General features: G+C 36.2%; 1 protein-coding gene across 50 annotated transcripts in view; it reads right to left on the bottom strand.

The window, feature by feature from the left end:
* The window catches only part of HMBOX1 (homeobox containing 1), a 166,146-nt gene that overhangs the window by 80,431 nt on the left and 60,370 nt on the right, over window positions 1-25,345 (bottom strand). For 40 of the 50 annotated variants that reach the window (XM_009455119.5, XM_054657318.2, XM_009455124.5 and 37 more), the window contains 2 exons: window positions 11,653-11,732; window positions 5,021-5,497 (listed from right to left, as the gene is read on the bottom strand). In XM_009455119.5, coding sequence (XP_009453394.1) covers window positions 5,021-5,497; window positions 11,653-11,675 — 500 coding nt within the window. In that variant the 5' untranslated portion in view covers window positions 11,676-11,732. Of the gene's footprint in view, window positions 1-5,020; window positions 5,498-11,652; window positions 11,733-13,491; window positions 13,603-25,345 lie in introns of those variants that run through there. The other 10 variants (XM_054657322.2, XM_063816275.1, XM_063816284.1 and 7 more) reach the window with 2 other exon arrangements.

The raw sequence follows: 25,345 nt of genomic DNA, 5'->3' as shown, positions 1-25,345 counted from the left end.
TTGCCATGCTAGACTCATCTGGGTGATTTCCACACCAGGATGAAATTCTTCCTTCCCACCCTCCATTGCCATTATTTTTATAACTTGCTAAACTTTCACTGTTACTTACAGACCTTTCTTAATATCTGGATGAATTCATCAGTTATGCCTGTTGGTTGAATCCCCTTTTACTAAGACACAATTTAACTGTCATCTATTCAAAGACGTTCTCCCTGATCTTCAAAGCTAAAAAAGGTCTCTTCTTGCAATGGCTAACTTTAACATTTCAATACTACTACTCGCATGCTAATATATTACATGCTGTTCTGTATTATAGTTGTTCCTAATCTTGTCTCATCTCTCCTACTACCCTGTAAAGTCCTTAGTCCTTCAGCACAAAGATTGTGCCTTATTCAATTATGGGGTTTGCATATAATAGAGCTTAATTTGTTCAATGAAGGAACAGTTCTGTAGTTGGAGATAAAAGGTTGTAAAATGGAAAGCCTGATCTAGATAATTTATAAAACAGCTTTAAATTTTTATTCTTAAATAGATTTAAGCTTACCAAATCAGAAAGGAAAAGAATTATTTATAGTAGTTTGAAATGACATTGCTTCCTTTTCTAGAACAAAGAATAATAAAGACCACCTGTTTTAAAAATGATATGCTTTAAGATCTTCCATATTTTCATAGTTAATATACACTGCACATTCTTTAGGATCTCTTAAAGGTAATCATCTATCTGAAAGACTTTCAGAGATGAAGCAACACCTGCCAGGACAGACTATTTCACACTTGGAAAAATACAATGATGTACAAATTTCTTTCATGTTTGAATAAAACCTATTCCCATACATTTTCACCTATGGAGACAAAGTATAACTTTAAAAAAATCACTCAAAAATAAAAGTTACTAAATATGTATCAATAACATAGTAACTGGAGATCATGACCATTTTGTCTTATCTACAGAACATGCACATCCTACTTAGGCAAGTAAAATACTTAGCCTATAGATAACCAACTTAGAATAAAGCCTCAGTTTTATACAAAATACTAACATATCATAAAATTTAGTACATGGGTTGTTAAGAATAATATCCTTAATGTATGGCATTATTAATAAATTCTGATAAGCCTCATTTAAATTATTTCATAATATGTACATGAAACACACATTAGTATCTATATGCTATATTAGCAGATATGTATACACACATACCCCTACACATATATTTATATATTAATAGATGCATTTTTAAACATTAAAACGTAAAACAGGTCTTTATTTTTGGCTTTAAAGTCCTTCCTAAAATGTTATATTCAACAATCTGTTAAATTCATATCGTAATTTACCTTTTTTTCCCAACCCTAACTCAAAAATGAAAAAAGTGAAAGTTACTTTCTCATTGTTTCTTAATGAGTTGATAAGGTGTACAATTATAACTTGATGAAGTTCTACAAAAAAACTCCATTATGAGCTGGGCGCGGTGGCTCATGCCTGTAATCCCAGCACTTTGGGAGGCCAAGGTGGGCGGATCACTTGAGGCCAGGAGTTCGAGACCAGCCTGGTCAACATGGTGAAATCCCGTCTCTACTAAAAATACAAAAATTAGCTGGGGGTGGTGGTGCATGCTGTAATCCCAGCTACGAGGGAGACTGAGACATGAGAATCGCTTTAACCCGGGAGGCAAAGGTTGCAGTGAGCCAAGATTGCACCACTGTACTCCAGCCTGGGTGACAGAGCGAGACTGTCTCAAAAAAAAAAAAAAAAAAAAACACTCCATTATGTATCTCGAAATTATTAGGAGTGAAGTTCGTGAAGTCAACGAATTATAAGATTTTTAAAACTACATCTTGTGTATGAGTTGAGGAATGTGAACAAGCAAGAGGTGAAGCACACAGGTAGAAAAGGAGACAGGAAAGCATTCAGATACCCAGGCTCCCCCACCAGAGACCACCACTTCCAACGGGTTATCATAGCATCTAGTGATCAGCAAGGGCAGTATATTCCTAAAAGGGCACAGAATACTCAGAAAGATCCACTGCTCAAAATATTTCTCTAACATTCCACTAAATAAAACTTCATGTAGTAAGTGATTGTTTTGAAGCAGCAAATATCATGGGGGAGGGGGATGTGAAGCCCATTAAGGCAATTCATACTTTGTCTTATGTTAATTAACCACCTTTCCTAAAATCTTATTAAAATCTACAGATATGAAAAGTTTATTTGGAGAGGGAATGTACACCAGTGACATATTGATAATAAAGACATAATTTAGGCTCTGCCACTTAATATTGAAGTTCTCTTGGGCAAAGTATTTAATTTTTGTGAATTTCAGTTTCTCTGATCAACCTCACATCATGGTTTTAATGATTATAGGTGACAATGTGATCCAATAAACTCTCCCACTGATCCAAGGATTGTTATTATCTACAACCTGAGAAGCGTGAGAGGGGGACACAATGGAGGAAAGCAGGAGTGCAGCAGTGGGTGAGGGTGCAATGGCAGAGAACCAGAGAGATCCAGAAGGGCCACTGAGACCCCAAGATGATCAGGAGAACCCAAAGGAGCAGTTCTAATAAAGAAGCAGAGAGATGGAAAAAGATAAAGTGTCCTGATTATGCGACAAGTGGTAGTACATAAATACTGATAACAAAGTATAAACCTGTATATATTTCACAGTGAAACTGGAATGGGTGTAATTATGGGATTTAACTACAAATCCCAGTCATTGCTAAATAGGTTTTCATTTATTTTGAGCATATATTTGAATTAAAACATGATGTCAGCCTATGAGTTAAAAGTCAAGTTTTTAGACCTTTATTATTCCAGACAATCTTCTAGAGACTTTTACTAACAAGTTTTCCCATAGCTCTTGTTAGTCTTATACACATTTAAGAATTAACTGTTATGTCAAAAGCTTATCAAAACTGATGAACAGCAACAACACCGAAAAAACCAGGTTGGCATCCTTTTTAAATTGTTGATATCCTCTCTACTCAGAATAATTAAAAGCTAATCTTGTTACATTTCAATGAGCGAAGTAACTTTTATTTGCCCAAATTGTTCTCCCTCTTAATCTTAACAACATTAAATTCAAAAGCAACACCTGAACTTTGGTCACCTACTTTAACACATGAAAAAGAATTCAAAGTCAAACTGATCTCTTATATTTTTAACTTTAAAAAAAAATTAGCTGGGCATGGTGGCACACGCCTGCAGTCCCAGCTACTCGGGAGGCTAAAGCAGGAGAATCACTTCAGCCCAGGAGGCGGAGGTTGCAGTGAGCCGAGATCGCACCACTGCACTTCATCCTGGGTGACAGAGCAAGACTCCATCTCAAAAAACCAAGCCAAACAAAACAATGACTTGTAACTGTAACTGCTGTATCAAATTATTCATTACAGGTATTAATATTATACTTTATTTATACTGTATCTGGAATCCAGATAAAATAGTTGATTTAGCACCGAATTTCATATAATAAAGTTGCACCTAAAAATAAATTCAGGACAGTTTGAAGGATATTTCAACATTGTGGTACTATTGGACAGATCTTCCATGTGGCAATATTATTATGTGTCACTATTATTCCATCTTGAAGTTTAAAAATCTTTAGGAAGAATTATAATGATACTTATAGGTACTATTTTTATTTCTGACAAATTCCTGTTACAGTTTCTTTCATAATCTACTGTAACTAATTTATCTGCAGGCTCTTTCCCTTCTACTGTAGTGGAAATCTACTGAAAACAATACCTTTATCATCTCTATTCCTAGAGGAGTTTTTACAAAACTCCTCAATTCCAACAAAAGTAAATAAACTAGTATGGAACTCAAAGTCTCCCAAAACCTGTATTGTCTCCTAATATATTATTCATATTACATTGTCTTACCCATCAGTAATTTTTATCAGACTGAAGACATGCCTTGCCTTTCTTACCCTTTACTATTCCCTTAATTTTAAATACATTTCCTGTATTTTAAAACAAATGCTATTCTTTACCATTTAGGTCAAGGTCACCCATTCATTAAACATATCAGGCCCTTAACATGTGCTAGGGAAAGTTCCAGATCCTGGAGGCACAATAATGGAAAACATACGCTGTTACCCTCAAAGTGTCCCAGGGTCCAGTGTGAAGCCTTTCCTAATTACTTCTGTTGAAAGCAGATTTCTTTTGGGCTGGGTGCAGTGGCTCATGCCTGTAATCCCAGCACTTTGGGAGGCCGAGGAGGGTGGATCACCTGAGATCAGGAGTTCGAGACCAGCCTGATCAACATGGAAAAACTCCATCTCTACTAAAAATACAAAATAGCTCAGCATAGTGGTGCATGCCTGTAACCCCAGCTACTCGGGAGGCTGAGACAGGAGAATCGCTTGAACCTGGGAGGCGGAGATTGTGGTGAGCCGAGATCACGCCATTGCACTCCAGCCTGGGCATACAGAGCAAGACTCCATCTCAAAAAAAAAAAAAAAAAAAAGTAGATTTCTTTTCTCAGTGTTTAAAACTCTAAGTTCTTACACTTATAAAAGACAATGTGTGTGTGTGTGTGTGTGTGTGTGTGTGTGTGTGTCATCTATTGCTAAAATTAGAACCTATATAATAGGTACCCCAAATTATTTTCTTGATTGGAATGTTGAACAGAAAAATTAAGAGTGTATATATTCTGATCAAGATAAAATTATCCCTCAGAAAAAGTACTTACAACAGATTTTTAAGGATTAGAATGTGTCTGTTAGTCAGAAATTAGCTATTAGAGTCATAGAGAAGATTAGTGTTTGATAAACAGAATGGAAAAGGCTTGTCAAGCAGCAAAGAGAAAGGGCTGAAGTAAAGAAGAGAAAATTTAAATTAAAAACATAAAGCTTGAACTTTCTTTCTTTCATCTCCAAAGGTGGGAGGAGGAAGTTACAGTTCTTATAGCTAGAGGAAGTTACAGTTCTTATAGCTAAGTAGCTGAAACACAGCATACTACTTAAAAACAATCTAAGAATACAGACATTTTTAGGGACTCTGAATAAGCAAAGTCACTAACCTCATTAATTCTTCCACTTTATCATCTACATCTAGGTCCTCTTCTGAGGCTTCAAAACTGTATGACCTCTGACCCATGCTGTTTGCATGGTAGCGAGTTGGTGACATCTTTCCATTGGATGTAGATAATCGCTCATTATTCTCCCTCCCATTTTGATTGGTAGTGCAAGGCTGTGGGGAAGTATCATAACTGTTGCTAGGTGACGGGGACATTCCCGAATGCTGCGTCTGTGTGGAAGCTGTAGCTGTAGAGGAAGATGCTGGGACATTGTTAGTACTATTCCCATATGAACTTCCTCCATAGCTGGACCTTCTTCCAAACTTGTCACTATGCTCTTGATCAAGACGGTCCAAAGTTTCCAAGGCATGGAGAATTTCATGTTTAGTCATTCCAGTACGCCGAAGTCGCTGAAGCAGATCTATCTGCTCTATGGTAAATCTGGGTTCATCTGTATAATGAGACATGGTTTCCAGCAAACTAAAAAAAAAGAGATAAAAAGAAGTCTCTTTATTGACAGTATCTACCAAAGCACATATTATACAGAATGCTCAGAAGATGCAATATTTCTACATAAGCTTCTTTATTGAAAATGAAGGTATGTCCCATGCTAGAATGATTGTGCCACGGCAAATGGATTGGTACAGATACTAAATGTATTAGTAGGTGAACATAGGTGTAACATAAAACCTAATTTCATATGGCATACAATTTACATTTTCCTCAATTTTGGTAAATATCAGAACCAAAATTTTAGTTATGTAAATAATACCAGAACAATAGATTAGGTACATGGAGTGCATTAAGCCCAGGCTACGTGATAACTCAGAAGTGTTTTGCCCATCTCAAGTATATTACTCTACATTAGAGTATTAATGGAAAATTACTGAAAAAAATAGTTTGTATTATATTATTTACCAAATATTAGCTAAACAGACCTAGGAATTCTCTACAACCTCATTTAGTGAGAACAAATGATTTGCTAAGCTAAGTCCAAGCAAATGCTAATAACCAGCAAAAATACTTAAGTGGAAAACAGAGGTACATTAAAAAAAAAATAAGCACCATTTCATTCACTACTTAGCAATTTCCTAAGTTTTCCATCTCTGGTAATGCATTCTCTCTTAATAGCTACCCTGAGAAATAGATCTTTCATGGTTGTAGCCAAACAATGCTATTCATTTTTCTTAGGAAATTACTTTTACATGTTTCCTTTAACTAGCACAAGATACTACAGCACATCAGAAAATGTTTTCTTAGGGTAAGTAACAACATTAAGGGAGTAGTCAAATACTGTAAAAATTCTCACTGCTTGAATTCCTTTGTTGTTGTTGTTGTTGTTGTTGTTTTGGATACAGAGTTTTGCTCTTGTCAACCAGGCTGGAGTGCAGTGGCGCAGTCTTGGCTCACTGCAACCTCCACCTCCTGGGTCCAAGCGATTCTCCTGCCTCAACCTCCTAAGTAGCTGGGATTACAGGCACCTGCCACCAAGCCTGGCTACTTTTATATTTTTAGTAGAGATGGGGTTTCAACATGTTGGCCAGGCTGATCTCAAACTCCTGACCTCAGGTGATTCGCCCGCCTCGGCCTCCCAAAGTGCTGGGATTACAGGTGTGAGCCACCATGCTCGGCCTTGAATTCCTTTCTTATAAGACCTGAGTTTTCCATTCAAGATTTTTTAAAGTTGTAATCTCTTCTATTTTGATATTTATTGTTCTAGTGCCAAATATAATGCATGGCATGCAGTAGGCTCTCAATAAGTGTTTGCAGATGGAAACAGATGTCAAGAAATTTCTTCATCTTTCTCAAACAAACATCTGCTCTGGGCCAGTGTCCTATAGCTATTGAAGGTCTCACTGTTTCTTTGTCCTTCTACATGAAAACTTTATTAGCAGTCACTTCTAGGCAGGAACTGGGTACGAATTTCACATAACATAATCTCATCCAATTCTCACAGCAACTCCCCATGGTAGATGTTCTTTATTCATTTCATTTTATGTTGATGGATTGATTGTTGAGGAAACTAAAGCTCAGTGTAGTTTTGTACTTCACAAAAAATCTGAGTAAACAGTAGGAAAAAGATTTAAGCCTAGATCTTATTGACTCCAAAAGCACACATCATTCTCCTTTACAATACATTGCAGGACTTAACTGGAAACATATGATTTGGGACACAGGCTATTCTACTCCTTTAAGTCTCATTTAAAGCCATTTAGATAAAACTATTCTAATTACTGATGAACCTAGGGGTCCTAGTAATAGTTTTCTACATTTAAAATCCTTGCTCCATCTAGAATTTTTATTGACTTAACAAGTATAAAAAATTGGGGCTTTATTTCATCCCAAATGGACAGCTAGATGTCGTATGTTTTTACTGAGTATCTGTCTTCTCCTCCGATGTGAAATGCTGCCTTTCTCATACACACAATTTCCATATGAATCTGCATTACCTTTGGATAGTCTATTCCATTTCACTGATTGTTTTATCTTTCAAATCTTTTTAAAAATAAGTAGGGAAAAATCTAGAACTGTAGATGAAATCTTCCTGGTTTTTAAAACAAGCTCATTAAAATAAAACAAAACCAAACACACACATTCTGTGGACCTAAACATGTTGCAGGCCATTTGTGCCCATGGGCCACAGTATCTGCTCTACACCTACAAATGTTAGGGTCTGATTTCTTCCAATACTCACTTGTAACAAGTTAGCCATGATTTTAAAAAGACCTATTTTCATGATTATTATATTCTTTCTTGATGGCCTAAGTTCCCCCACAATATTTTGTAATGAAAAAAATTAAACATAAACATTATTATTTTCGCTTGAAAATGAAGTAGACCTGTTTGTTGCTATTTTCAGTCTTCGTGTTATCAAAGTATTTCATAAAGTGATCTTACTTTAGATGACTTCAATAACTGTTTTATTATACGGACAAAAATCCCCAATCATAGTATTTTCCTACAGTATTCATATCAGAGCAGTTAGTTATCTATATACAGTTCTTCAAACCATTCCTTGTATGGAGCAGCACTCTGTATTAGCATAAAGCAAAAGTAAATTATATGAATTTCACTTATTACTGAAAAGTATCCATCCTAACACTTGAATTAGAATTGTCAAAACTAAAGATTTCACAGCATATGAAACAATCTAATATTTTGTGTCATTTCAGATCCATTGACTATTAGAACTACTTTTATTCCAAGTCATAAAAGGAGAAACAATAGGCCACCTATTTACTTTGTCTGCTTAGAACACCTCATTCTTTCCAAGCACATGTTCTTGGGCTATCACTCGTAATACCCCACCTTCTGGCCAGTGGGGTGAGCACACAAGAAAGCCAAACCTTGCTCTCCCCATAATTTTCTAGTCAGACGAGGGGAAAGATGAACAGTCACCATAACTGTGTTCAGTTGCAGGAAGATATTAGTCTGGTAAATTCCTCATTATATGGAAGCAGCTAGTTCATGGGAGGAAGAAGCAGACATGCCAAGAAACGTGGAACAGAGCGATGGGGAAAGCTCTGCAGCGCTCGCATCCCTTGTTCCAATAATCCCTAAGCCCCTGACACATCCCTGCTCTTCTTGCTGTTTTGTTTCATCAGAGAATACATTTCCCTTTATGTATCACCTTGTTCAAATTAGATGTCTGTGCCCTGCACTGAGAGTTTCCTAATGCAAATATAACCTAAAGCAAAATGATCCACAATTGCTAGAATGATCATTCATATGATCACTACAAAGCAAAATGATTAAGAGCATAACAAACAGGATCAAAGCATGCATGTGACACTGAAGATACAATATTTTACTGAGAAAACGCTGAGTCTAGAAGCTCTCCTGGATATTGAGAATAATGTTCCAATGTGTATTAATATAAACAAAGGCATATACTCCGGCATTTCACAATTTTATTTCTCGTAATTTACCTAGTTTAAGCATATAATCACGAATTTATGGCAGTAAGTGACCTACAAAGGTCATCTAAGTCCATGATACCAGCAATTCTTTTATAACAGAAAAAGATAACATGTAAGAATTGAATTAATTTTCTTATGCACAAGGATTGTTCAGAGGATAAGGAACATCTTTCACTTTAAATTACTAATCTGAATGCAGACTCAGGCCAACAATAATTGAAAATGATGTGAGAAGAATTTCACCACTGTAATAACAGACAGTGTTTAAGGCATAAAAGAACAATTAAATTCAGGAATTATGGCTCAGTTCATAAACTGATATTCTAAGAAAATATCATACCATAAGACCATAATAATAACTTTTCACAATACATTTTATCCTGACTTGAATATGTACCTAAACCCTTCTTGGATAAGGCATGAGGTCTAGAATATACTGTCATAAGCTAAATTCTACAAACATGTAGAGCAAAGAAGATTAAAGCATTCACAAATAATTAATCTTGAAATCACAGAGGTAAAAAGGACATTACTATCTTACTTGTAAAGCACCAACAGTAAAATTTTATTGGACAACAGCTTTTTCTTCAGCTCAATTCTGCTGTCTTTATTTTTATTATCTAGAATGACTAGGCAAAATAGGTTAGTTTTGTTTTGCATACATGATATTTACTGCATGCTAATTTAACACACTCTAGGGTCAATCACAATATTTTTATCAGAGAGAGAACTCTCCATCCTCTCAGGAATGTCACCTCATGTCAAACTGCATATGTGAGTTACTGTCACGACTACTGGACTTCAAAATACATATACACTCAAGAGCTTAACAGACACTTTGGGAGCTTAGGCTGTGGCAGGGCTACTCTCTGTCAGCAGCTTCTCCAAAACCAGAGAGCTCAGGCTGCAACAGGCCTCAAAGCTTTTATACCTTGCAGGCCAGCATTTTCTAGCACTGAGGGGCCTTCCTTGTGGTCTCAGATCTCAGCTATGGTGGTCAAGCCAGCCTCTCCCAAGAACTGCTCATGTAAAGGTACACCTCCACCTTTAGCCTTCACTTGAACACAGAGGCCTCCTTTCATCATAATTGAGCAAAGACACTTTAATAGCTTTGGAACACATTCATAATGTGGTTAATGTACCTCATCTATTGAGTGTATTCCCTGTGAAGTCTATGTTACTCTCCCCATCTTTAAGTACTGTGAACCCAAGAAAAAATTCTCTTTGTATGGCAATAAACACTGTGATTCATGAAATCATACTTTGATCATCTTATTTCTACCATATGTGACAAAAATCCAAGTACAAACATGCACATTTATAAAGGGAGATAGAAGTTAGGTGTGGAATGAGAAAACTGGAGATCACTTAGACAAAAATCATTCATTTAAGTAACATTTATTGAGTGCCTACTATGTAACAGATCCTGTGCAAGGCACAGAGGACACAACAAGGAACAAATCAGGCAAAAATTCATGGCTTCATGATGCTTACATTCATTTCAGTAACTATTAGACATCTTACTATTTTCAATAGCCGTTAGACGTCTTAACTCTCCTGAATGCTTAGCCATCTATCTCAGAAACTTCTAGGCTTTGAGCAGTTAAAAATAATAAGTAATTTTATATTCAATTTAAAATTAATGTCAAAATTCAAAGTTGAAAATAGAAATGGTAACAGAGAAGGCTGATAGATTGAAAATAGCCATTAGCAAATAAATTTTTTTTAAAAGTGGGGAGGGAAACTAAGGCCCAAAGAGGTGAAGTGCCTTCCCAAGGATATAGCTACTTAGCAGAAAGTCGGGCTACAGTTCACATCTTCTAGGTCTGTTCCAGAAACTTTTCACTATATCATAGAATCTACTGGGGTGGGGGTGGGGGGAACTATAATGAAAAGCCTAAATAATAAGGAAAATCTCTCTTAATGTTTACTTACTGTATTATAGAACTGTCAACCAAAACGGAAGGAATTTAAGCAAAGTGGAGACTCCATCAAATTTTAGAAAATACTTATGCTAAAGGCACTCTGCATTCGATTCTAAAGATGCACTTAATGAGCTAATAGATACTCTGTCTTCTCTAATATCTGAAATTCCCGGAATACTTTTATTCAAAGGCCTATTTAATATGAACTGGTGGTTATAGTTCATATCCTAGCACAAAAACACTCTCAACACAATACCACTATCTCAATTTGTATTTTCTGCCTGACTCCAAAGAAAGGCTAGCACATTAGCTAATAGGCTTAACTACATCATCATGCCCCCAGCAGGTAAAGGAAAATGGTTAAGGTGCTAGGAGTTTTTACACAAAAGGCAACATGAAGATGTATGCTTCCAGTAGTCTGCTTGTCACAAGGAATCTAATACTAGCTCTCTTGAACTGTTAGTCATCTATCTATCTTGGATGCTTCTAAGCTTTAAGCAGTTAAAAATAATAATTAATTTTATATTCAATTTAAAATTAATGTTAAAATTCAAAGTTGAAAACAGAAATGGTAAGAGAAGGCTGATAGATTTAAAAATTCATTTCTCACCGCATGATCATGACACTTATTCACCTTAATGTCAAATAGGTATAACATTTGATTCATTTTCTAAAAAAACTTTTCAACTCTACAAACGTCTGTTGTCAAATCTGGATCATAATCATAGTGACATCTTAACTTTACTAAAATGATTGTGAAGATAAAAATCAAAAAGGACTTCATACTTACACCACTGGAAAGGAACTAAGCATACTTTACATGAGGTGGATCAATATCCTTTCCAGAGATGATCTGCGTTATCTACCATTCTGTAGAACAAAGATAGAAAATTGAGAAACATTTATGTTAATCAAGTGCTGAATAAAAATTTTAATTATATAACTGATGGACAGCAAGAGTTAACACTAGCTAATCATGTTAAATATTATATCTTCTGATTTGCATTCTACTGCTTTATTCACCATACACTTTGATCCCTTTCAATTCAGACACAGATCTTAACAAAAAATGGTATCTACTATTCATTGTTTAGAAGCTAAAGATCATGAAGACAACTTATTAGCTGGTTAAAACCATAGTTATAGAGGCACTGATTTCCATTAACTCTAAGATTATAAATTAGACAAAAGTTAAAAATGTTGATGTCAAAAACTCTCACATTGAAATACATATTCAGTACTGAATTATATTAAGCATGGCCAAAGTGTCCAACAATGACTAATGATATATGCAAAATGTACAAGGTAAAGTTAGAAACCTTTCATATTTGTATATTCTAAACTGTAGCACTAATGAAGTTCCTGTTGTAGATAATTTTCTTGTTGACTTAAAAACAGGCCAGGCGCAGTGGCTCATGCCTGTAATCCCAGCACTTTAGGAGGCTGAGGCGGGTGGATCACCTGAAGTCAGGAGTTTGAGACCAGCCTGACCAACATGGCGAAACCCCAACTGTACTAAAAATACAAAATTAGCCAGGGGTGGTGGCACATGCCTGTAATCCCAGCTACTTGGGAAGCTGAGGCAGGAGAATCACTTGAACCTGGGAGGCGGCGGTTGCAGTGAACCGAGATCACACCATTACACTCTAGCCTGGGCCACAAACACATTTTTCACTACCTGCTCAAATTCAGTTAAAATATATGAGGCACCTGCTTGCCCTGGCATAGACACAAGAACTGAATATGAGTAAGATATGGTCCCAACAGTAGAGGAGCTTAGGAGTTCATTAAATGGCGGGAGGTGGGGAGAATAGAGACTAGGGACAAAAATTATAGACACACCCCTCTCAAATAAAAAATATAATACAAAAAAAAAGACCAAAAATACAACGTTTATATGAGTAACAATCCAGAAACTAATTCAGGTTAGAGAGAACTAGGAAGATTTCTTAGAGTGAAATCTGGCTGTTATTTGAGGATTAGAATAAGACTTCCACAACATCAAGGTGTAGAGGGAGGTGAGAATCAGTGGAGGAAAGATTCCAGGAAGAGGGAACAGTGAAAAGAAATTATGAGATTTATTTAGGGAATTAGTAGGCTTGTGTTGCTGGCCTTTAACACAGTATGTGTGAGGAGTAGATGATCTAGAAGGGGATCCTGACCTTTATTCTGTAATCATGAGAACCATGCAGCACGTTTACATGTAGCATGTTTAGCATGTAGCATGCACCATGAATACAGAAAAAAGGTCAGGCTCCCCTTCTAGAGGGGATCCTTTGACAACTTCCATGCTAGGCAGTTATCATCAAAGACCCTCATTTCACAGACAGGAAAACAGATTAAGTCACTGATACAAATTTATGTAACCATAAGACACTGAATTATGTCAGTTATATTTCAGACATAAATGGGCTTAAAATATTCTACAAAAAAAGGAATGTTCTAAAAACAGAAGACCAAGCAAACAAGATGTTATGAATTCTCTCAATTTCATAAAGCTCTTCTGGCAGAGGAGACAGATTATTTTTTTCTAATTGACAGATGTTTTCAAGTTATTTTAAAAACAGATCAGGAACTAAATAAAAATGGGTATTAAGATCACATCCACACTGAGTGCAATGGCTCACACCTGTAATCCCAGCTACTTAGGAGGTTGAGGCAGGAGGATTGCTTGAGGCCAGGAGTTCAAGGCTAGTTTGGGCAACACGTTCAAGGCTAGTTTGGGCAACATGATGAGTCCCTGTCTCAAAAAAAAGAAAAAAGAAAAAAAAAAAACAAAATAAAATGACACCCATTCGAATGCCTATTATTTATAAAAATAAACATAAAATAACAAGTGTGGCAATAATGTGGAGAAAATGGAATCCTTGTATATTGCTGGCTGAAATGCAAAATGGTGAAGCCACTGTGGAAAACAGTATGGCAGTTCCTCAAAAAACTAAATACAGAATTACCATATGATCCAGCGATTCCACTTTTGGATATCTATCCAAAAGAAGTGGAATCAGGCTGTGTTCACAGCAGCATTATTCACAAAAGCCAAATGTGGGAATAACCCAAATGTCCACTGGCAGATAAATGGATAAATGAAATGTGATATATATACAAACAGAATATTGTCCCAGCCTTTAAAAGGAAGGAAACTCTGACACAAAAACATGAATGAAACTTGAAGACATGATGCTAAGTGAAACAACCCAATCACAAAAGGTCAAATATTATATGATTCCATTTACATGAGGTACCTAGAGTAGTCAAATTCATAGAGACAGAAAGTAGCATGGTGGGTAAAATGGGCAAGGAATAATGAGAAGTTATTATTTAAGGGTACAGAGTTTCAATCTGTGAGGATGAAAATGTTCTGGAAATGGATGGTGGTGACTGCTGTATACTGTATGTATTTAATGCCACTGAACTATATACGTTAAAATGGTAGATTTTATGTTATGCATATTTCAACACAATAAAAAAGTAGAACATTATAATAAAAACTTTATATTAAAAGGCATTAGGGATATAAATTTATGGATGCTGGATCACATTCAAGCACCTGGCCATAGAAAACAAGCAACCTATAAAAGAAAAAGAGAGGCTGGGCCTGGTGGCTCACGCCTGTAATCCCAGAACTTTGGGAGGCCAAGGCAGACAGATCATGAGGTCAAGAGATCGAGACCATCCTGGCCAACATGGTGAAACCCCGTCTCTACCAAAAACACAAAAATTAGTTGGGCGTGGTGGCATGCACCTGTAGTCCCAGCTGCTCAGGAGTCTGAGGCAGGAGAATCGCTTGAATCCGGAAGGCAGAGGTTGCAGTGAGCCAAGATCACACCACTGCACTCCAGCCTGGCGACAGAGCAAGACTCCGTCTCCAAAAACAAAAAAAAAAAAGAAAAAGAGAATAAGTATACAATTATAAAATATACAGTTTATGACCAAGATATAAGAGTTACAAACACAAAGACCAAATAACATGAGAGGTAATAAAGCAAAAATCATAACTACTTTAATAATTTTTTTTAAAGTATAAACATGAGTTATTTCAGTATACCTTTTAGAATGAACAAATATAGTTGGAGAAAATTTTAAAAACAGAAATTTGATATATTATCAATAAACATAACTTTAAAGATAAAAAGATACTTTGTAAACCTTCTAACAAAGAAGTTTTTTTTCCCCTATGTCCATTACCATAATTGATCACAAACACGGTAAAACAAAAGGTTTAATTTCATATATATAATCCAAACAATCTAGGGAAAAATGTACAAAAATAACTACTTATAAACTATAAGATAATAATAAATAACCCTTGGATCAAAGAAGAAACCACAAAAGAAATTATGACCAACATAGCAATACACTGTGACAAAAAAGAGGATTATTCTTCATAACAAAAATCCAGGCCAGGCACGGTGGCTCACGCCTGTAATCCTAGCACTTTGGGAGGCCAACGAGGGCAGATCATGCAGTCAGAAGTTTGAGACCAGCCTGGCCAACACAGTGAAGCTCCACCTCTACTAAAAATACAAAAATTAGCTGAGTGTGGTGGCGTGCGCCTGTAAGCCCAGCTACTCAGGAGGCTGAGGCAGAATTGCTTGAACCTGGGAAGCAGAGGTTGCAGTGAGCGCCACTGCATTCCAGCCTGGGTGACAGAGCAAGACTCCATCTTAAGGAAAAAAAAAAAAAAAGAAAACACAAATGACCCAACAAAACTTGCATTCAAAAGTAAATGTATGGCCTTAAAGACTTTAATATTTTAAAATTCATATTATTAATGTTTTAAAATTTACAGCCTAAATATTTTTAAAAGTCAAAAGAAAAAATAGTACTTAAAAAAATTGAAAAATAAAATACTGTACACCAAAATAAGCTAGAAAAATGGAACTAAGAAATAATATTTGAAATTAATATAAAATGAAGCTACAGAAGGCATAAGTAAGTCCAAATGTTGGCTCTTTGAAAGACTATTAAATAATTACACAGAAAGTCTAATAAAGAGAAAAGAGAGAAAAAAACTGGTAAGATTCAGAATGAAAAGAAAAATACAGCCATAGTATTGGGGGAAAAAAACCCTAAGAAATTATAAATGCAACTGCATGACAATTCATTTAAAAACCTAAAAGAGAAAAACGATTTCCCAGTAAAATAGAATATATCAAAATTGACCAAAAAATAAATTATTTAGTCAAACCAAATAGAGTAAAATAAAGGTAATTAAGAATCTATAGAAAGAGGCATCAAAATCAGGTGAGTTCTCAGCAGACTTAATCTATTTAAAAAACATAATTCTAATAATACTAAACTATAGAAAAATACAGGAAATGTTCCAATCCATTTTATGCAGCCAGAATTATTCAACAGCAAACCTAATAAAGGTAGTATACAGAATATACCATTTCACTTAAAAATTAAATGTAAAAGATCTAAGTAAAAACTCACATTAGACTATAGAGTGTAGGACATATGAGAAATAATACAGTAGTCCCCCACTTTATCTGCTGTTTTACTTTGGCTTTCTGTGGTTTCAGTAACCTGCAGTAACCATGGTCCTAGAATATTACGTGGAAAATTCCAGAAATAAACAATTCATAAGTTTTAAAATTTGAGCCACTCTTAGTAACTTAGAAACCTCATGCTCCTCCTTCAGGGCATCCACACTGTAGACCCTACCTGCCCCTTACTCACTTACTAGCTGTCTAGATTATCACACTGACTGTCCTGGTATCTAACAGTGCCCCTGTTTAAGTAATACTTATTCTACATAATGATGGCCCCAAAGCTCAAGAATAATGATGCTGGCAATTTCAATATACCAAACAGAAGCCAAAAGTGCTTCCGTTCAGCGAAAAGGTGAAAGCTCTCAACTTAAGTTAAAAAAAAAAAATCATATGCTGAGATTACTAAGAACTATAAGAAGAATGAATCTTCTGCGAAACTGTGAAGAAGGAAAATGAAATCTGTGCATAGTATACACAGAGTCTGATACTATTTGCAGTTTCAGGCATCTACTGGGAGTCTTAGAATGTATTCCCGGTGGATAAGGGGGGTCCGTTGTATACCACTATAATTTACGCAGAAATGCAAGAGTGGTCCATCTTTAGGAAATCAACATAATCCAATATATCAACCAATTTAAGGCAGAGAAATTACATGATTATATCAATAGATGTTGAAAAGGCATTCAGTAAAACTTAGCCATTTTAAACAAAAAACTATGGAAAAGAAGACTAGAGAAAAAAACACTCTGGTAAAAACATAAGAAGGGCAAATATTATTCTAAACAGCAAAACACTAAAAGCATTTCAAATAAAATTAAGATTGCATGCACACACAATAAATATATAGAGAGAGTATCTATGTGTGTAATTTCACTTTTATATGCATAAAATAATCTGTGGAAGAGATCCAATAACAGTGGTTACTTTGAATGCAGGGTTAGGAACTACAGAGATTACGGAGAGGAATGGGAAGGAAGCTGTTCATAGGAAGCTTTTTTAAAAAATTATTTTAACCACGTGAATGTTATTACCTATACAATAAATCAAACGAATAAAATTAGGAATTAGAGTGAGAAGCCCACTAAATCCTTTATAAGTAAACACTGACTTAAAGTTTACAGGAAAAATGGTAAGACAGAAAAGAATTAACTGGCAAAAATATTGGAATAAAAGAGAAAAATATCTTTTTGTCAATGATTTGGCAGAACAATGTCTAGAAAACTCAAGCAATTATATTTTTAAAAAACTGAAAATTAGCTGTGTGCAGTGGCTCACGTTTGTAATCCCAGCGGCTCAGGACACTGAGGCAAGAGGATTGCTTGAGGCCAGGAGTTCAAGACTATCCTGGGCAATATAGCAAAACCTCGGTATCTTTCAAAACAAAATAAAACCAAACCCTGAAATAAAAGAAATTATTAAATTGAGATATGATACAATACTTTTAAAATTAAGTTTCTCTAATTGAGCAGGAAACATCTAGAAAAAGAATGGGAAAGAGATTTTCATTGACAGGGATAGCCTTTCCCAATATTTATGAATAACTATATTGAGAAAGAAGCCAAAAAGGTTTTCCTTTCAATTTAAAAATAGGACCTAGGCTGGGCGTGGTGGCATGAGCCACCTGTAATACCAGCACTTCGACAGGCTGAGGCGGGCGAACCACTTGAGGTCAAGAGCTCGAGACCAGCCTGGCCAACATGGTGAAACCTCGTCTATACTAAAAATACAAAAATTAGCTGGGCATGGTGGCACACACCTATAATCCCAGCTACTCAGAAGGCTGAGGCAGGCGAATCGCCTGAACCCAGGAGGCTGGGGCTACAGTGAGCCGAGATCGTGCCACTGCACTCCAGCCTGGGCGGCAGAGCAAGACGCTATCTCAAAAAATAATAACAATAGTAAAAATAAATAAATAAAAATAGGACCTAATAGAGCAGAAAGGTTTTGTTTGTTTTTCAACTTTTATTTTAGACTCAAGGGGTACATGTGCAGGTTTGTTACAAGGGTATATTGCATGATGCTGAGATTTGGGGTACAACTGAACCCATCACTCAGGTAGTGGGCATAGTACCCAACAGTTATTTTTTCAACCTTTGCCCCCATTTCCTCCTTCCCCACTCCTGGAGTCTCCAGTGTCTACTGCTCTCATCTTTATGTGCACGTGTACCCAAAGTTTAGCTCCCACTTATAAGTGAGAACATGCAGTATTTAATTTTGTTTCTGCATTAATTCACATAGGATAATGGAGTCCAGCTGTACCCACATTGCTGCAAAGGACATGATTTTGTTCTTTTTTTATGGGTAGCATTCCATGGCATAAATGTACATTTTCTTTATCCGTTCCACTGTTGATAGGGACCTACGCTGATTGCATGTCTTTGCTATTGTGTATAGTGCTGCAATGAACACATGGGTGCATGTGTCTTTTTGGTAGAACAATATATTTTCCTTTGGGTTTATACCCTCCACGCCCAGGCCATTGTTGGTTCTTTGAGGACTCTCCAAATTGCTTTCTACAGTGGCCTTGCCAACGTCTGTTGTTTTTTGACTTTAATAATGGCCATTCTGACTGGTGTGAGATGGTATCTCACTGCGGTTTTGATTTGCATTTCACTGATGATTAATGATAAGCATTTTTTCATGTTTGCTGGCTGCTTGTAAGTCTTCTTTTGAGAAGTGTCTGCTCATGTCTTTTGTCCACTTTTTAATGGGGTTAGAGCAGACAGTTTAAGAACTACTAAGAAAATTGTGCAAAAGAAGAAAACCAAAAGTGGACTTCTCTGACAAGATAATCAGAAATACATTCAAAAGCCACTGTAATGAAATCAATATGGCACTGGCATAGAAACGGACACACAAATGAGCAGGACAGAATAAAGATCTTAATTATAGATTACAGCACATATGGCACAATGTGCTATCAAAGGTTACATTTTAATTCAGCAGGAAAGAATACATATTTTTTAAAATTATAATAAAAAAACTGGTTATCATCTAGCAAAAAAACAGAATTGCATTTTTATCTTACATTATATGTAAAAAATAAGTATCAGGCAGAATAAAGACAAATGTAAAAAATAAATCATAGTAATACATCTACAACAAAATTTAGAAGATGACAGGTCTTGTAGATATGCTTAACAAAGACCAGAAACTTCAAAAGATAAACAAAACGTTAAAAATTTCCTATTATGAAGAAAAAAAAAACTTAAGCAGTTAAACTAGAAAAAACATGACATGTAGAGAAAGAGCAGATCCAAGTTATCAAGTTTATTCAAAAAATACTCAAACGCACTAGAAGTCAAGGAAATAACAGTTTAACAATGAGATATCACTTCAGTAAAAATTTAACAGACATATCTTCAATCATACTACCATATTTCATTGGTCTAAATGTGATTATGACATCATTTGGAAAGAAATATAGTGATATATATTAAAATTTAAAGAACTTACACCTTTAATTTAGCAATCCTACTCCTGAGAATCAATTCTACAGAAATAAAAGTAACCATACATAAGGAAATATATACAAGAACGTCACCTACTTTCCAATTTCTTTCTTTTTTTTTTTTTTTCCTAGACAGAGTCTCACTCTGTCGCCCAGGTTGGACTGCAGTGGCACAATCCCAACTCACTGCAACCTCTGCCTCCCGGATTCAAGCGATTCTCCTGCCTCAGCCTCCCTAGTAGCTGGAACTACAGGTGCTCACCACCATGCCCGGCTCATTTTTGTATTTTTAGTAGAGACAGGGTTTCACCACATTGGCCAGGCTGGTCTCGAACTCCTGACCTCAGGTGATCTGCCCGCTTCGGCCTCTCAAAGTGCTGGGATTACAGGCGTGAGCCACCGTGCCCAGCCCCAATTTCTTATTTCTACAAAGAGTTGTTTCAATCAACACAGAAATGGCTAAATAAATTACAATATACTTTAGTCAATTAACACAAATCCAATCATTAAAAAGAATTAGAGTTTTATCAAGTACTTTGGTAGAATTTATTTAATGCAGTGTTGAGTAAAAAATAAAATGCTATTTTAAGAAAGCATAATATGATCAGGATTTAAAAAAGAAAACTACAACCAAAATATCCCTTTATATGTGTGTTCTGACATCAGTTTGCGTATCTAAAGGCAGACATACATATGCACATCTCTATGTACAAGGGCATAGAAGAAAAGAATAGGCGGGCAACACGTAAAGGAACTGGGGTGAAGAATGGGTGTGCGTATAGGATATGGATCAGGAAGGATATGTGAATGGCCTCAGAAGCCAAGGAATGAAGGAAGTAAAGAAAAAAAACAACTTGAGAAGAAAAAAAAAGAGACTATACTTTTTAAAAAGTATATGGCCACATTTACATATATACATGTAACAAATATATATATGCATATTTGATAAAATTATAAGAATTCCTACCATCAGAAATGAACTCTGAATTACCAAAGGACTAGAACTGTCAAAATATTACATGAAGTCAAGTAGAGCAATGAAGACGCCTACCATCAGCAATGTTGACCTCTGAAGAAAAATATAATCAAGAAAAATCTATTAGGAATAAGAACCTGTCAATACTGTATTGCCAGAAGGTGGCAAGATGGCTCGTTCTACCCTAGTTTTCCTCTTGAATATAAACAGTAATTACTGTATAAGGTACAGAAAAAAAGTAAACTTTCAAAGACATAAAATGAAAGGTAAGCTGGTCTCCCACCCCAAAGTCCTTCTTCTTTTCCACCCACACACCATAGTTTCTTGTCATCCATCCTTCTTCATACATCTTTGTACACGTGTAAGTACATCATTAGGGTAAAACACTAGCAGTATAATTGTTGTGACAGAGTATATACATTTTAAGTTATGACAGATTTTGTCAAATTGCCTCCCAAAGAGGCACCAGTTTATACTTCCATCTTCAAAAAATGCTGCATTGTGAATCCAATATGTTAGTGGTGATTTAAAATTGAATTTACATTGTACAGCTTGGCATAGATCTGTTTCACTCAATAATGGTACACACAGAAAGGACAGAATATTTAAATCAGGGAAGAAAGAAGTATTAAGAAGAATGTAAGGCTTCTGGAAGAAAGCAAAGAATTAAGAAAGGGTGGCACAGGCAGCAAGCAAGCCATCATTGGGAGAGATGATGGGGGATACTACATAGACCAACTAGTAAGACCCTTAAGCCCAGATTTAGATAATAAAAAATAATCCCCAAAAATTTAAACACCATTACAGAGCCCCTTCTAAAGCTGCTCCTTTAGTCCCTTACACAGAACCCAATTTTACCCATCTAAAATATCTATAAAAATAAAACCAAAAAAGTTTAAAATAGAGAAGTATGCAATGCTCAGAATCCCATAAATTAGACATTATTGGTACTTTCAATTTACAGATGAGAATATGAACCTCCTTCCTGACTAGATATAAATGTTTAAAAAATACATATATACATAAATATAAAAATAAACACAGCTCATAGAGGTAAAAAATATCATGAAACTCCAGCAGGATAAAAAGAAAAGTGAACATCCTCTCCCCTAAACTCTCAGTGCTACTGACCAAAGATAAATACCAGTTTCCTGTGAATCCTTACAAAGATATAAAATATGCATAGGCCTGCATACAGCTAACATACAACTCTTTTTTTAACTGGTGGTTCTTTAAAATCAGTTATTATTATGAAAATTTGCAAACATGTAAAAGAGCAGAAAGAGGAGACAGTTAATGAACACTTATATACCTATCACCCAGCTTGAACAGTTAGCAAATCATGGCCAATCTTATATCTCCTCCTCTCCCTGCTCCAAGAGGTATTCTCAAGCAAATTCCAGGTATCAGATATCTCGTCATTTTAATACATAAAATTCTTAGCAAATGCCAATATCTGATTTCCAAATCCAGACTAGACATAGAAGCTTAAAAAGTGGTTGGGAGAGTATAAAAAGGCTTAACCACTGAAAAAAAAAAAAAAATGATAGCTACCAGAAGAGAAGAAAATAAAGTAAATGAAAATGACTATTTAATTACAGCTACACATAACAGTGACTCATCGAGAAGTTAAAGTCATGTTTAGGATCTTTGTTTTAAACAGGCAGGAAACTATGTTTTTTAAAGCTAAAATGGCTAAAAGACAAGTTTACCTTTTAGGAAGTTAATCAGAAGGTGTTGCACTCATGCCAAACAGTTTTTCCCTCAAACAATAACCAATAAATGAGGCCTTACTACAGTTAGCTGTGACTTGAGAGACAGACACATGGAGGGTCTGGGGTGAAGGATGGTTGGTGACACAAGGAAAACACATACCATAGAAACAGGAATTAAAAATGATGATTGAAATATGAATCTCTCAAATAATGCCTCCTGATAGTTTAAAATGGTAAAGAACAACTACTATCACTATTTAATGAACACTTCTTTGGGTCAGACACTCACTGGGAAATAAGTACTTTGCAGTTAACAGCTCGTTTAATCTCAGAATCCCTTCAGGTAGGTAATTAAGACAAGACACTACTTGCCCAAGGTCAATCAGCTAACGGACTTCCCTTGTCTTAGCAGAACTGTAGTTCTGCTATAGTAGGCTTCACCTTTCTCCAAAATGTAAGATTCAAATACTCTTTGTTATCATTTCTCTGGGCAAATGTTTACTTGTGATAAACACTGTGCAAGAAGTCAAGCATCATTATGATTTGTGATTAAAGTTACATATATCACATATCATGGATATTTTTATTCCAAAAGAATTATTACATACAGTACTTGTCAAAAACTGATAGACCTATAGATACTCGTGTAGCCTTTCCTACACTTCCAGTGACCAGAAAGCTTATTGGAGAGTTTTACTGATAAAGATCTTCCTTTTATAGTTTCTAAAATTGTTTCCTGTAACTTCAACCTATTTGTCTGGCTGGACTGATAAAGATTAAATTTTTTTTTTCCACAAGTCAGCCTTTTTAAAAATCAGCATAATCTTTGCAAATAGTCTCCATGTTAAATATTCTTAGTCCTGGCTGGGCACGGTGCCTAATGCCTGTAATCCCAGCACTTTGGGAGGCCCAGGAGGGTGGATGGCTTGAGGTCAGGAGTTTGAGACCAGCCTGGCTAACATGGTGAAACCTCGTCTTTAACAAAAATACAAAAATTAGCCGGACGCGGTGGTGGGGGCCTGTAATCCCAGCTACTCAGGAGGCTGAGGCAGGAGGATCGCTTGAACCCAGGAGGTGGTGGCTGCAGTGAGTCAAGATCATGCCACTGCACTCCAGCGTGGGTGACAGTGAGACTCCGCCTCAAAAATACAACTAAATAAATAAATATTCCTAGTCCTGATTCCAGTTGGATATGGTTTTCTCATTTTCTTTTCTTTTTTTTTTTTTTTTTTTAAGATAGGGTCTTACTCTGTCACCCAGGCATCAGAGCTCACTGCAACCTCAAACTTCCAGGCTCAAACAATCCTCCCACCTCAACCTTCAGAGTAGCTGGGACTACAGGCACATGCCATAATGCCCAGCTGATTTTTAAAAAAATTTTTGTAGAGACAGGGATCCAACTATGTTGCCCAGGCTGGTCTCAAACTCCTGATCGGGCTCAAGTGCTCCTCCTCCCTTGGCCTCCTAAAGTGCTGGGATTACAGGTGGGAGCCACCGCGCTCAGCCTGGTTTTCTTATTATCTCGACTGCCTTCTTCAGATGTGCATGTCAGAGTTTCTCTTAAAAAGTGGCTCCCCAAATTCAACACAAAACTCCTGCAGAGAGCCTAACCAGAGCAGAATGAAAGGAAACTATTAATTCTCTGGGCCTATATTTTAAAATTATATTCAGTACTTTCTCTCTTCACCACGTCATTTTTTTGTATATTAAATTTGCAGATAACACCTGTGTCTTTTGCACATTCATTCAAGAAGCACTGATTAAACATGTATGATACAACCACACCAGCTTCTCTTTTTTCCAGGCTTCCTTTTCCTAAACTCAGCTTTTGTTGTTGTTGTTGTTGTTAAACAAAATAGTCTTATTTTCACTGTCTTTTTCCTCTAAGCAGGCATTGCTACTTGACATATATTGATTTTATTTGTCTATTATCTATATCTGCTCCTAAAATATTATTTGGGCCGGGCGCAGTGGCTCACGCCTGTAATCCCAGCACTTTGGGAGGCTGAGGTGGGCGGATCATGAGGTCAAGAGATCGAGATCATCCTGGCCAACAAGGTGAAACCCTGTCTCTACTAAAAATGTAAAAATTAGCTGGGCGTAGTGGCATGTGCCTGTAGTTCCAGCTACTTGGGAGGCTGAGGTAGGAGAATCGCTTGAACCCAGGAGGTGGAGGGTGCAGTGAGCTGAGAACGCGCCACTGCACTCCAGCCTGGTGACAGAGTGAGACTCTGCTCAAAAAACATAAACAAAATATTATCTGGAACGTAACAGGCACTAAATATTTGCTGAACTAACTCATGAACAGATAGAAAAGGTTAAAACATCACATTCTTTATGGCTTCTGGACAAGAGGCTCCAGGCTACTGCCATATGATCTTAGAGCTTTATCAATAAATACAGGTAATCAGAAAAGCCATATGACTGCCACATACCCTCTAGAATTTACTATAATAGCCTAGTACAGGAATTATAGGTCTTGATTACTTTAAAACACATGGTGGCTTTTACTGTTGATCTCAATTATGTTCCCTACTTTTTCCTATTCTAAAATATGTCATCTGAAATACAAATATATATTTCTCTATTATTAATAGTGAGTAACTGGTAAACTCTGTTGAACTATGCTAGGAAATGTCAGAGAATACTTATCCCTAGGTCGGAGCTGAGCTACCATCTCTACCTCTATACAGTTGTGCCTCTAACGTACTGACTCCAACCATGATCACCTTCAAGCATAGTCAGTTTAAATGTCACTTCCCCTGTGGCTTCACTGTTTCAGAGTTGTAACTGTACAATCTGTGGTTTGACTTCAGATCTTCAGATTCGTTTAAATTCAAAAC

Source organism: Pan troglodytes, chromosome 7, assembly GCF_028858775.2.
Source record: "Pan troglodytes isolate AG18354 chromosome 7, NHGRI_mPanTro3-v2.0_pri, whole genome shotgun sequence".
NCBI classification, from domain to species: Eukaryota; Metazoa; Chordata; class Mammalia; order Primates; family Hominidae; genus Pan; species Pan troglodytes.
Note: the sequence above shows the minus strand (reverse complement) of the source record. Positions and strands in the feature narration are given on the sequence as shown.